This window comes from Lepisma saccharinum, chromosome 10 (genome assembly GCF_977018435.1).
Source record: "Lepisma saccharinum chromosome 10, izLepSacc3.1, whole genome shotgun sequence".
In the NCBI taxonomy this organism is placed as follows: domain Eukaryota; kingdom Metazoa; phylum Arthropoda; class Insecta; order Zygentoma; family Lepismatidae; genus Lepisma; species Lepisma saccharinum.
Window position 1 is genome coordinate 78,528,115 of NC_139238.1, and position 14,702 is coordinate 78,542,816.

Genomic DNA, 14,702 nt, shown 5'->3' on the forward strand with positions numbered 1-14,702 from the left:
AACCACTTTTAAACATGGATATTTGGAATTTTTCCCAACTATTCGTTATTCCGAAAAGTCTGGAAATCATTTCCCGAAGTCTTGGTGGAGGGACGGGAAATTTTTACCGCTTGAAACCCTCCAGCCAAGTCTCGGGTGCAGTGTGAAGAGCATGAATCGTAAGATGATTGTCAAGTGTTTCTTCCAGGTGTAACTCCCGCTAAAGTTTCGGCAAGTTTCTGAACACCTTTCTTGGTCAAGCCCCGCCCTTCGTATTCTGAATTGCATGTGAAGTTCAGGCTCTTAGCATAAAAAAGTCGACAATTTTTATGACGTCACGAGTTGAAGGGCGGGCAAGAGCGCTATAAGTGAACACCGAAACTCCCTGCTACTCAACGTTGCATCCTTTGCTACAAATAGAAACGAGGAAGGAACTTTTTCTCCAGCGTTGGTCGTTACTGGAGGAGGCGTCCACATGTGAAGTACTAAATAAACACGTGTGGAGTATCTTTTGGTAAATCTTTTAAGGTAATCTCAAGGCAAGAACGTGTCTGGATTCGAAAAAGTCCCATTAAGTATGATTGATTTATAGTGTTTTAATCAACCATTCAAAAAATTAACACAGTTTGTATATGTGTATAAGATCATACATTGTAATCGCGTGTAAACACGAAAAGCAGATAATTAGTTGTAATCTTATTTTACGTCGCTTTTCTTTCACATTTCGGTTAATCGTGACGATGATGATGAACAGATGAAATCGATGAAAATACACTTATAATAGAACACCCATGGCGAGGTCGGGAATCGAAGCCTGGGAAAAGTCAACAACTTGATGTATTCGCCCACCAAGCCGACTATTTACTCATGGTTTGTACACATACATTTTTGTTACATGGTTTGTATTGTATGCCATGGTCTCGTAGACCCTGTCATTATATTCTGTCTTAATATGAAATGTGAAAAATGTGCTAGAATACTGTTTAAATGACAACAATGTTAATGCTGAACATAACATACAGACTACATCAATAACCAGTATAAATGTAGGTTTCAGTACACAAAATATTGTAACTTACTAGGATCTGACAGACCCTGTGAAAAACGAAAGAAATTTATATGAATGAAACGGGTAATTATGCGATATCGACCGAACACCTCTCACTCGTTTATTTCGTTAATTTTAGCATTGATACTTACCTATTCTGCATTGTGGAAGATTCTTTAAGGTGAAGTTATGCCTTTTCCCATAAAATAGTGTCAACTTTTTATATTACGATTCATTATTTGTCTTCCTTGTTCCGCTTCGGTAAGAGATAATATGGCGTGCACTCATTATGGAACATCACCCGCCCTGCTTGTGTTTTGTCTATTTGTAGTGGGTATGCAGTGTTTCAACCTTCTTCACCGAAAAATACCTACTTTCGTGTTGATTATGTCATGACAAACCATTGACGGATAGCCCCAAAATTCCGGCAACGTTAGGTTAGGTAAGCATAGTTAGAAAAAAAATTTAAAAAATTCGTAAGAAAACGGCACATTTGGAAACACTGGCGAGACCACGTGACTTTCGATGCTCGTGCCATCTGCAGGTACATAATGGGGTAACATTATAGTATAGGGGTGACGGATTTCTTCAAATTTACAGGGGAAAGTACTTACGGAAATAATTTTCTGTAGCGTTGTGGAAGTTCATGAATTTAGTTCTGATCCATTTTAATGCGAATACTTGTTGTTTTCTGCGAAAATCTCTGTACGACACGCTGTTTCTGCTGCCGCCATTTGCTTTCTGCACGAGAGCACAATGTTCCGTGTGTTAGATGATGCAACCCCATAGTCAGTGTTTCAAACTTGCTGTGTTTTCACTAGAACATGACTTGTCTGAGTATTTTTAATTTTTTTTGAACTATGCTTGCCTAACTTAACCTAACCTAACCTTACGGAAAATGGTTTTTGGGGCTAACGTGAATGGTTCTTGGGGCTAACATCAATGGTTTTTGGGGCTAACGTGAATGGTTTGTGGGGCTGATGTCAATGGTTTGTGAGGCTAATGTCAATGGTTTGCGAGGTATTAGTATAATTTCAAATTCAGGAATGAAAGTAGGTATTTTCCGGTGAACGAGGTTCCAACACTGCATAAATCGACAAAACACTCTCACAACGTGCCCTGAACAAGTACGCTATCGCCCACCATAATGTGTTACAGAATCGAAATAACAAGTAACAGTAAGTACTCGTAAATGTAAGAAATAGACATTATCTTAGTTAGAAATGCATTATTTCACCTTAGGAAATGTTCCACATTCCAAAATAGTACGTTAGCAATGTAAAAAAGTGCGAAATATATGATTTACAGGTGTCACCCCCATACTATAATAGTACCCATAAGGGAAACAACGGCATAATGTGTCAGAAAATGCAAGTTCCTCACATAAAAAGTGATTATTTCTTGTTCTGCAGCATTCTATGGTGAAGTTTTCAGTTTTCGCGAAATAAAGTACCTCAAAGAACTTCGACAGTGCTATAGAAACTGATTTCAGTAAGTACAGTAGAGCGTCGATTATCCGAACGTCGGTCAACCGAACGACCGCTTAACCGAACTGTGTACTCGCTCGCACCTGTTACTCTCCCACCCTACCGTCCATCATCCCCCTCACTCCCAAACCAAGTTTCCCACAGTAGTCGCCGCACTGAGCCACCGCTGGCGGAACATTGCTTCTAATGGGGCCTTCATAAGGCGCTGCTGACCGGCCAAGCCGCCAGTCGCTGTGTTTCAACAATCAGCACACTTCTGTCGGTGTATGTATTGTTCATGCAAAATGCGTATGTAATATGTACATATTTTTGTTTAATAAACTGTACCACATACTATATATTCCTACTAAAGTTGCCTTTGTACGTTACTTTGTAATACTTAAAGAGATGCCTGTTTTTATGAATAAATTTACTGTACAGTACTTCTTTTTGGCAAATAAACATGTACAGTTCGATTATCCGAACAAACCAGTTTTCCGAACACCCATGTCCCCCAATTACTTCGGATAATCGACGCTCTACTGTAGTTTCTCCTGTAAATGTGAAGAAATCCGTTCAGGTGATATTGCATATTTACCGAAACTGATTCTATTTCCAGCTGCAGAATGCTTCACTCCCACCTGTCAACACATTTAACACCAAACTGAATGTATACACAGGCAACAATGACCTGCATTGTCTATAGCACATGTGTACAGAAATATATTAATGGTACAGTGTCTGGCCCAAGTTCCATTTGTTTTATTGCGATTTCATCATGCTACGAATGCAATTTTTACATGGTTCGATTTCGATTTACATCTGTTAACACATACTGCGTTGTTTTAGCGATTGCTTAAATTTTGTTCAATAAATGCTTTCGTGGTTAGGTTAGCCAGGCAAGTTTAGGTTCTTTTAGGGCCCAAGTTCCTTTTGTTAGATTGCTATTTTATCATGCTATGAATGCAATTTTAACATGGTTCGATTTCGATTAACACATACTGCAGAGTTTTTGCAATTACTTAAGATTTTGTTCAATGTATGCTTTCGTAGTTAGTTTGGCAGGCCAGGTTTGGTTCTATTAGCATTAAAATAAAGTCCCTAAATGCTTTCTACTAAGGTTGCGATTTACTTCTACATTAATTCACACTAGTCTATGGTACTTACAGTCGCTTATCAATGGAAAATACATTGTACGTGGAAAGCGCACATGCTTGTGAAATGTATTTCTTGAAAATTAGGGCGAATTACGTACAACTTCGTTTCATTAACACGTTTTTAAAATATATTTTGCGGAACCTACAAAAATTCACCTCTAAAACAGAATTTCACGGAACTGAGTTACTGAATTTATCACGAACAAATCAATTGTGTGTGAATTGATTGATTAAGTTGGTGTTTTAAAGTCCACTTTTTGCACACTACGGCTAATCTTAAATGGACCTACAATTGGAAGTGCCATCCGAACTACTAAGTGCCTCGACAGGGCATAAAACCCAAGACTCCTTGATTACAACACTACGACGCTTACCCTACCACTGTACCATCGGGGAGGCATATGTGGGTGTGTGAAGTGAGTTAATTTTGGAAGCTACTTGACAATACAGGCTCTGGCAATACAGAGTTCAATAAATTACAACGAAACGTTTAGCAATTGCTCGATTTCCTAAACATTAATGATACATTTGGTACATGTGTAATTAATGCTTCGATCTACCTGTATGTAAACACACAAAAAATGAATGAAAGAACAGAAGTAGTAGTTAAAGAATCAGTTGTTTTTGCTGAGAATGAGAACAATGGAAGTATCCCGTTGTTGACTGTTTAACCAGATGTTTAATCCTACACGTGTTTCTGTGGACTCGCGAAAATCCTGAAGTAGGTCAATCCGGCAATGGCGCGTCACTACCAGAGCGGGTGGTTCCACGCCGGTTGCTAGCGCGTCCCAACTGTAATAAAGATATTGCAACAAAATTTGGAGTGGACTTACCTCCATTCATGCGAAGTCGGGTGACATCATAAGAAGTGCTGGAAATGGCCATCATTGGCATCCAGGCAGCAAAACATTGCGCGACCTGGAGTAGCAATGGCGCCGATCGGTCGCCGATGGAATTATCCATTGGTTATTTCCAGCAGGATGGAGCAACACCACACACCTCGCGCGCAAGCATGGCCGAAATCCGGTCTTTTTTTTTCGGCGACCACGTAATTTCCAGGGGACTTTGGCCACCGTGCTCGCCCGATCTCACGCTGCCTGATTTTCTTTGTGGGGACATTTGAAGTCGCAGGTTTACGCCAACAAACCACGAACCATAGAGGTCTTGAAAGCTAACATCAGTGCGGCCATCCCAGCAGTGACACCTGACGTACTGAGACGGATGTTCCACAACATGGAACGCCGCGTACAATGCTGCCTGGATGCCAATGGTAGCCATTTCCAACACTTGTTATGATGACACCCGACAAACTAAAGGTTAAAAGATTAAAAATCAGTAACTTACGTGTGTGAGCATGAGATTTATCAAACTACGTTTCGAAGGTTATACTACTTCCTTCTTCTTGAGGATTTAGGTTAAAATGGTATAGATATAAATCATCAACCATCACTTTCTCGACGAGGCACCATGTCAGGTGTCTGAAAACATCGTTTCAACCTGAGGAAGGAGGTAGTATAACCTTCGAAACGTAGTTTGATAAATCTCATGCTCACACACGTAAGTTACTGATTTTTAATCTTTTAACCTTTAGTTTGTATTTAATTGTGAGCAATCAGCACATTATCAGTATATGACACCCGACTTCGCATGAACGGAGGTAAGTCCACTCCAAATTTCGTTGCAATATCTTTATTAGTGTTCGAGTTATGAACGAAATACAGGTTTCCACCCCGAGTGAAACACCCCATATATTATTACTCCGAACGGGCTTTAAATGTAAATGTAGATATATATATATGTGTGAACCAGTGTGAGGATACAGTCTTGACACCCCGACAAATACATGTGATATTTTTCAACATTGTTTCGACCATTAGCAAGGCCATTTTAATGCACTGCAAAATATACACATAAATACAGTCAGTTGCATTGCACTGTTTTCTGAGCTACTTTACAAGTAAAATACCTTAGTAAAAATACTGTAACATGTATACCACTGATGATGCTGAAGGATGGATGGACATACAGTCTTTACTAGTCTCTCTCCCCCCCACAGTTACACAAGAAAGTAACTTGTATCCCAGATACCATACCTTTCATTTTTTTATTATTGACTTATATTTTCAGAAACTTCTGGAAACTTATTCAGAATGATATGCTTCTCTGGTAAATAAGAGGAAATTGGAAATGTTTTCTTTTACTTCAAGCTAGTTGTACAGCAAGGGATCTTTCTTAGAGAAGGGAATATGCTTCACTTTGCCAAATATTTTGTGCATAAACTCTTGTATTTTTTACTTCATTAAAAAAGAATCCCCCACACAATTTGTAACACATATAAACACACTGATAGAAATACAGGGTGCCCAGTCACCATTGGTTAAATAGAGGTTTTTTTTTTTTTAATATATAATACTGCTTTGCTAAAAGCCCTGTCTTTAAGAAAGAAAACAAAATTGATTTCATCTCTCTTCAAGTCATTTCTTGGGCTACTTTGTGGCATGTTTGAAAAGCACGTGCTTGAAAAAGTCCTGTCCGCAAAGGTTTTCCAGGTGCACGAGCATCCATCCGCTAAAGGTTAAAGTACCACACTCAAGGCTATATTAGTGGCAAGAGTTCATGAATTATCAAGTTTGATTGTTTATTGTGGTTCAATTAGAGACGCTGGCCTCCGTGGCAGAGTGGTTAATCAAATTCAAATCCAAATTTTCTTTATTAAAGGGTGAGGTTCAGCCTGTGGCTGTTCTTCCACCTAACTCCATTTGACATTTACCTAGTGTACATGAACAAAACGGATGTTGAGATTGATGTACATGATTATGCTAGTTTTGTGAGGTATGATAGAACAATGCATACATAAGATTTGTCAAGGATTGGATTGGATCGGCGAGGCTCGTATGTAGTCTATACTGTATTATATTGTGTTACTCGTGGGAGCTTGAGCAGAAATATTGCTAATCTAACAGAAAATTCTTTAGTTTATTCTTAAATTTATTAGGACTGGGGAGGGAGGTAATGGTAATGTTTTTGCCGCTGAAAGTGTAAAGGGCGATTTGAAAATTTCCAGCGAGTGTTTGAAGAGTTCTAATTTTGCTGTTCCTCTTGTTTTGTAGTTGGGTATTTCCCTTCTGGTTTTTAGTTTCTCGAATAAATTTTCGGGGATCTTTTTATGCAAAAGATTCTGTAGCTATAAAGCAACAGAAATGAAGTCTGCGCTGTCTGTTCATGTTTAGCATTTTGTTCTCGTTCAGGGTTGGAAGAATATGATCGAATTTTTTAATGTTATATACGAAGTGTAAACACGAATTTTGAACTTTTTGAATTTTGACTTTATTTTGATCAGACAAGTTTGCACCATATACTATATCACAGTCTAGAAGAGGGAGAATCAGTGTTTCCACAAGTTTCATTTTAATATCTGTTTTTAAGTATTCATTAAATTTATAAAGGGATCTTAGTGCTGCGTAGGCTTTCTTAGTTTGCTCTTGGACATGAAGGTCCCAGTTCAAGTATTCGTCTAACATAACTACTAAATTCTTAATACTTTTTGAATGTGGAATTTCGGATGTCTCTATTTTGACGTGTGGATTATTCGGGTTTGTCGTTGCGAGGCTATTCTTGGAACCGATGACTGTGAAAACAGACTTTTGTGGATTTATTTTCAGACCATTTGTATTACACCAGGTGTTGATGGCTGCCAAATCTTTTTTCAGTAATGCTATTGGATAATCTGGTGATTTTGGTGGAAATGGAATTTGAATTTGGGTGTCATCTGCATAAAAGTGTACGGTACTATGCTCTACGTTGGTTTCTAAATCTGCTGTGAAGATTGTATATAGGAGAGGAGCTAGAATTGACCCTTGTGGAACGCCAGTTTCTAGCGGAAGCGTGTTCGAGAGAGAGGGCGTGGCAGTTTTTAGGAACACATTCTGTTGCCTGTTTGTCAAGTACGATCTGAACCATTTGAGAGCAGGGTGTGAAAAATTACAATATTTCAACTTGCTTAAGAGCAGGTCGTGATGAACCTTGTCAAAAGCCTTTGTCAGATCCAGTTAAACAAGAGCAACTGCCATACTCTTGTCCATTGAGCGAAATATATCATCCATGACCTTTAGCAACGCCTTCGCTGTGCTGTGAGCAGGGCGGAAGCTTGATTGGCATTTCGGAAGGAAATTGAGGCTGTTGACATGATTTCTAACTTGATTGTAAAAAAATTTTCGGTGATCTTGGAAAGGATGGGTAGTAGACTTATAAGCCGAAGATCGTTTAAGGACGATGTTACTTTTTTCTTAGGTAAAGGCATCACGCGCACTGTTTTCCAGCTGATTGGATATTGTCCAGTCCGAAAGGAGAAATTTATTATATGAGTCAGGTGACTTACGATAAACGGAAGTGATAGTTTGAGTATTTGTATTGTTATTCCATCATTGCCAGAGGCATTGGATCGTATATTATTTACTGCTTTAATTGTGTCATATTCACTGATTTCTTTAAGATGAAATAGTTGTGCACTTTCATTAAATGTTTTGGAGTTAAACAAATTACTGGTTTTATTTAAAGCTGATTTCGAGCAGCCTGCCTCATGACAGATGTTTGAAAAATATTTGTTTATTTTGTCTACATCTCGTATATCAGAGGGTATGTCATTATTAGTAGTTTTACTATATACTCTCCACGCCTTGAGTTGCCTCACAAGTCTTTGTTGTTTTTATTAGAACGTATCACAACATGCTATGACACCAGTGAATTCCGGTGTCTTTGTGTATGTTTCTTCATCATATCATCAGGTTCCTCATCTAGGCCACCATGTACGCCAAGAAAATTAAGAATCTATCCTAGCTCAAAGAAAGGATCTTTCAATCACCCTCCCCGTCACACACACACACACTAGCAGACATCTTACATAATTGGCAGGCTCGAATTGAAACTTGCATTTGCCTGCCCCTGTGGCTGACTGTTTTTCACATCATGCTACGACACCAGGGGTCGTGGGTTCGAATCCTGCTCTGGGCATGGAGTGTCCATTCATCATATCATCACTCATCCCCATCTTTGCAAATTAGCCAAATATGGCACAAGAAAGCAAATCAGTCAATGAAATTTGCATTCAAGCAGATGGTGCACATACTGTATTGTACTGTACTTCTAAACATTACATATCAATCAAGTATATCTTTTTATGAACATATTTGTTTTCCTATGCAACATGACTTTTGCATCACCCTATATTGTGAAAATAATACAGGTCAAGTGACCTCCATCAAATTTGAGACATGTTGTGTATTCTGTTTGAAATTATGTACGGTAATTTTCTTTTTCAGATAAAGTTCATGAGAAATGGAAGAATCCAAAGAATATTTTAATAAATGCATAGAAGAAATAACAGAGGATAATAAATCTCGACGAAGTTCAAGGCAGAATTTTAAGAAATTCCATCACAAATCAAAAGAGGATTTGAACATCACTAAATCTCACATGTTGTATTGTCGATTGCCATATAAAGTACAGAATGAAAAGGAAGTGTTCAGCCTTCATTCAGATATATTACAAGTAAAATTTCTACGGAGGAGACATAAGTAAGTATACTTTTAATTAGATTTGAGTTGATTTCAACCAATACTGATACCTGAACATTCTAATTAATATTAAGGCCTCCCCGATGGTGCACTGGTCGTGTCGTCACCTTGTAATCTGGTGGAAGCTTATAGTGATTCGGATCCCACTTTAAACTGTGCACTTACTGTGCATAAAGTGGACTTAAAACACAACTCAATTAACAAATATTAATGTGTAAGTGTTCCATTACAACTATATCATATCAGTTTTATCAAATATTCATAAGTTTGCATATAATCAGAATATTAAAATCGTTTAGTCACTAAATTCATTTTCTGACACAATATTGCTACAAAAATAATAAAAAGATGTTACATTTGCATAACTTCCTGGATATGTAGAAATTCAAAAGTTACAAGGTATAAGAGTTACATCTTGATACCTAATATTGGCTGGAAAGAAATTGATGTGAATGATTTATATTGCATTAGGGGAGACCGGGGTAATTAGAACATGGGGTTATTGGAACATGTTAATGTAGAATAATTTAAAACGAAAAGACTGGTGTAATAACATTTCATACCTATGTACCTACACTAAACCTATATGCAGAAAATTTGTTATTGGAATAACTACACAAAAGTAAGTTTTATTTGACTTTTATTATACACCTGCAAAAATGATGTGACGCATGCTTGGTATTTCTCTGCTTCTGCATATACTGGATGTGAATGAAAGAACCCTTTCAAAATTTCTTCACCCCTATAATAAAACATAAGGGCACACATCATTTCATGTGAGTTTGGTTGTCTATGGGCAATTTGCGTGGTTTTTATAAGCAAAGTTCTTATTACCCCAAAAATTTCTGCAAATGGGTTATTAGAACATTGCATAATTTGCTTGATTTCGCTTGGGTATACTAGATTGTACATGTAACTATTAGAAGTTTTTTCTTTACTACATTGTAGAATGGCCTGTAACCTTTCAAATAAATCATAGAACACTGATTTTCATTCACACATATTTGCTTCACAGCTGGGAAATTGAACTTTATGAAAAAAAGACATTAACTTGGGATTTTATTTAAACAAGCATTGATAACTCTAGAAGAAGTAGAGCTATTGTGTTCAAATTTGCAGGGTAAATGGGACATTTATATATGATGTTCGTATTACCCCAACAGCAATCTACAGCTATTCAGTTGAAATTTCTAACTTATGTTCCATTAACCCCAAATGGGGTAATTGGAACAATTTTATGGTGTCATGACAATTTTTTTTTTTGGACGAGTATTTGCAATGCAGGTATGGTCATTATTTCTTTCAAAAATATGCAAAAGATGTCCTTTTAAGTGGTAGAAATTTTTAAAAAATCCATCAGTAACTTTCTGAGTAATTTACAGTCGAACTTCTACAGGCTGTTTCCTGTTCTAATTACCCCGGTCTCCCCTAAATTACATGCTATTTATGAATATTTCAGATTGGTAGAATTACCAATACACTGATATATTTACATTGTCCGACATAATAATAATTTTAATAAAGGTGAGGATGGTATGGCTATTGTGCAATCAATTTAAAATAGTAATGTACTGTGTATTAACCCTTAGATGCCCGAGGCTGATTTCCACAGTTTTGGAGCATTTTGAAGTGGGAAATTTGAAATTCGTCAAGATTTGAATAATATTTTTTATCTTGTAAACTACGAATGCTAGAGTGACAAATGATGCCTCATTTTGTTCAGCAAAGATTACACTACAACCTTATAGTCCAAAAACCCTGATTTTCCTTTATCAAATAAAAGAAGAGTAGGAAAGTAAAAATCTTTTTTTTTATGGAATTTGAAATCTGTTGGGCCCCCACAAAGGCAATGCATGGACTTGAGGGTTCTAAACATTGCCTCAAAATTACGTGACATGTGTATCAATAGTGGTGGCAAGAATTGCTCACTTACTGCTGATAGTTTTGGATAAAAAATATATTTTATTGTAAAAAGCCATGCTTTTTTTGTTTGGTGGAAAATTCAAAATTCCTATTTTTAAAAATATTTTTAATGCTATGAATGCTACAGTTAAAAATTATATCTTGTTTTCTTCAATACATACTAGACTATAAGCCTGTGATCAGAGAAACCTAATTTTCATTTATCAAGTAGAAGAGTAAGACAAAAGTTTTATTTTTTAATTTTTTTTACGTAATTTGAACCACGTCGACCCCCACATAGGCAGCCCTGGAACATGATTGTTCCAAAGGGTACCTGCATATTGCCTGATATGTGTTCCATTCTTGTGGCTAGAATTTTTCACTTGCAGCTAATACTTTCGGAGTAAAAATAAATAATTTCTAATCTAATGACCATTTTTTTCTTTCAATGGGAAACTGCCTACCCCTCCCCACAAAAAATAGTGAGAATGAAATCAAACTTTACGAACTGATATTGTCATACATCAAGTCTCATGTGACACAAAATATGTATCTCAGAACATTATCTGATACACAGGGTCTTCCCAAAGTCACAACATTCCTTGCAACACGTGTGTCACGGCTGGCATCTAAGGGTTAAGTAATCTGGGGGAAAAAAGAAATGGAATTCTGGAAAACTCAGGAAAAATATATTTAGAGAGTTCATGTGGGTAATTTGTGCTACCAATGTCTGCTTATTGGATGCTTTACTTTTCTAGTTGCTTTTTGTATGTGATGATCTTTTACCAATGAGATTTTTGGTGCACGACCTCTATAGTCACTTATAATTTACAAGGTGTCTACCAGTCTGAAAAAGTGGAAATCCTGGAAAGGTCAGGGAAGGTTTCTGGAATTCTGAAGAAAATTATGTTTTGTAGTAGTGTGCTAGAATTAGGTATTTGAACCCAGAAAAACACGACACGCAAGAATTGTGAAATTTGTTGTGGACAAACTATGCTTCATTGTAGCATCCTGAGTATTACCTGCAGTTACAGTCGAAATTGCATATTAAATACAAAAGGGTCACGTTTTGAAATATTTTCAACTAGAAAACCACTCATGTAAGTGACTATTGGCATTTATCACTTTCTTGTTTCATTTTTTGGTTAAATTTGGGCTAAATACGAGGGCCATTTTTCTTGTACTGGCAACACTATTGGTATGAGTTGTCAGTTGTCGCTGGGACAAAAGATGATCGGGTCTTGTTTAGTCTTGTGCTACTGATCGTGTGTAGGTGTTTGGTGCTGAATAGTACTGTTGTGTGGTAGAAGACGTTAAAGTGAAGTGTGTGTATAATACTGCCCTGAATAATGTTATCGCATAAAGGACAGCGAATATTCATCAAATTTCAGGTTGCATGTGGAAGGAATGCACGGCAAATTTGCAAGGGCTTACGCGAGGCATGTGGGGACCATGCTTTACCGTATAGTACCGTTGCCCGATGGGCCAAGGTATTTAACACATTCGGGTCTGGCCTCATAATACAGCATTGTTACCTCTGGTCTGCGGTTTTTGGTTGTTTTTCAAAAAATCATAGAAAAAAAATGTTTTTAATTTGTTTTTATTTACCACATATTTCTTAAATCTGCAAAACTTCCTCTTTTCAATGAACAAAAATTAGTTAAATTTTATTTTCATTTTCAGACGTTTTTTAATATTTTTTCAGCAATGTTTTGTGATGAAGAAAAAAGTACAACATTGTAACAAATGTTAATATAGATATATTTGAAGTTCGTAATCTGGAAATGGACATTTCCACTTTGACATGAAAAACGTTTTAAATCCATTCATTTTACAGATAATGACACAAACATGAGATGTGCAAAATATCTCGGCGATATTTGTTTCGGTTCTCGAGAAACACGCCTTCAAACACGGCTGAAATTCACCTACTACGTCACGGATTTGAAAACGTCCTCTCCACGGACAGGAGGTCCTCTGACGTCATCACTTTGAAATGCGTACAGGCGGGGCTTCTGCTCGTCCCGTCAACTTAGCATGAGCCGTGGAAGCGGCTGAAAATTCACTTGTTACTGTGTAAAAAAAGTATTTTACAACTTCCAGTGCAAAAATCTGTGCTCCATTTCTTGGAGATGAATTATGCCCTAGCAGTATAGTAGTACATGTATTTACTATAATTCAGCCACTCGGTAGAGGGTTTTCCCATTAGGGTGACAAAGCAAACCTTGTAACAGTCAATGGCTGAACCAGCTGAACACGTGAACAGCCTTGTTCATTGCGAATACATAGGTTAGTTCTGACTGGCAAGAACTTTATGTTATAGGAATGCCTTTTCTGGAATTACAATTATTTTCGTCATAATATTTTCTTTGCAAATTTTAAGATAATACTTTTAGAACACACTGGTTTACACGCCAATTTCTGCAATATAAGGTGATACGGTATAAAAAGGTACGGTGAGTTTTTAAATTTCCTGCAGTAAATGACAGTTTTCTTCAGTTAATATATATATTGCAAATTTTTGTATTTAGCCTACTTTTACGTCGCTTTTCCGTTCACTTTGTTTAACCGCAACGATGAGAACATATGGTTAATTTATTATGTATCATCTCTAACATCACATTTCTTCCCACTTTTGGCTAATCGCTACAATGAAGATGAATAACTACAAGCAGTATTCGAAGTCGGGGTGCAGGAGTACACCCCCCCACACACACACACTACCACCAACTGCACAATCTAAGTATCGCCCAACCTGCCATGATAAGAGACGAACCTTTTCTTCTGTCCCATCTCATTTCGAAATCATTCACTTGTCCCATCTCCATTTATGAGACGAGACGGAACATGCCTCGTCTCGTGAGCAACACTAACATTAACAATAGAAGCATCCCCCTAGCTGTCCCCAAAGTCTCGAGCAAACATCCTCCCATGTAACAATTTCCAGTTCAATGAAATGTCACTGACAAGGAAACAGTCATGCCCAGGTCGAGAGTCAAACCTGGAACATTCGATTTCCTCAGATAAATCATGAATTTTGTGTATAATAATTACAACGCCAGTTCATTCCTGGTAATTCTGAATCTGCAGTTTGGTTTGCATATATAAGCAGGATAATATTTAGTTTTCGAGGGCTGTACCGTCGAAACGAGGAGTCAAAAAAAAATAATAAAAAAAATATTAAGAAAGGTTTTTTTTGTATTTATAATGATAAGCCTTTGCATACGTTGTTAATTCTATATTTTTCTAGACTTGAGACGAGAACGAGAATTGCCCTCCCAAACCGAGACGGATGTTTATAAATTGAGACGAGACTGTCAATGAGACATTTACAAATAAACACGAGATAGACATTTACAACTCTCAACGAGAACGAGACCAAGGCTGCCATGTCTCGTCTCGATAGGATCCTTAGTGGTGAAGTTGTGAACCAACCAATTAATGCGTTCGGGGTAACGAGATGAGGCGGCATTTTTGGCAGTACAAAATTCAAAATAATTATATCGTACCATTTCAGTATGGGATATTGTTATACACATGGGCGTATATATATAGTTCACGGGGGGGGAGGGATGGA

At 37.3% G+C, this 14,702-nt stretch overlaps 1 protein-coding gene across 3 annotated transcripts in view; it reads left to right on the plus strand.

Annotated features, from left to right (window-relative positions):
* The first annotated feature begins 351 nt into the window (after positions 1-351).
* The window catches only part of LOC145994398 (uncharacterized), a 30,513-nt gene continuing 16,162 nt past the window's right edge, over positions 352-14,702 (plus strand). The window contains exons 1-2 of one of the 3 annotated variants that reach the window (XM_083130520.1): positions 352-507; positions 8,969-9,223. In XM_083130520.1, coding sequence (XP_082986646.1) covers positions 8,985-9,223 — 239 coding nt within the window. In that variant the 5' untranslated portion in view covers positions 352-507; positions 8,969-8,984. Of the gene's footprint in view, positions 555-759; positions 850-8,968; positions 9,224-14,702 lie in introns of those variants that run through there. The other 2 variants (XM_083130521.1, XM_083130522.1) reach the window with 2 other exon arrangements.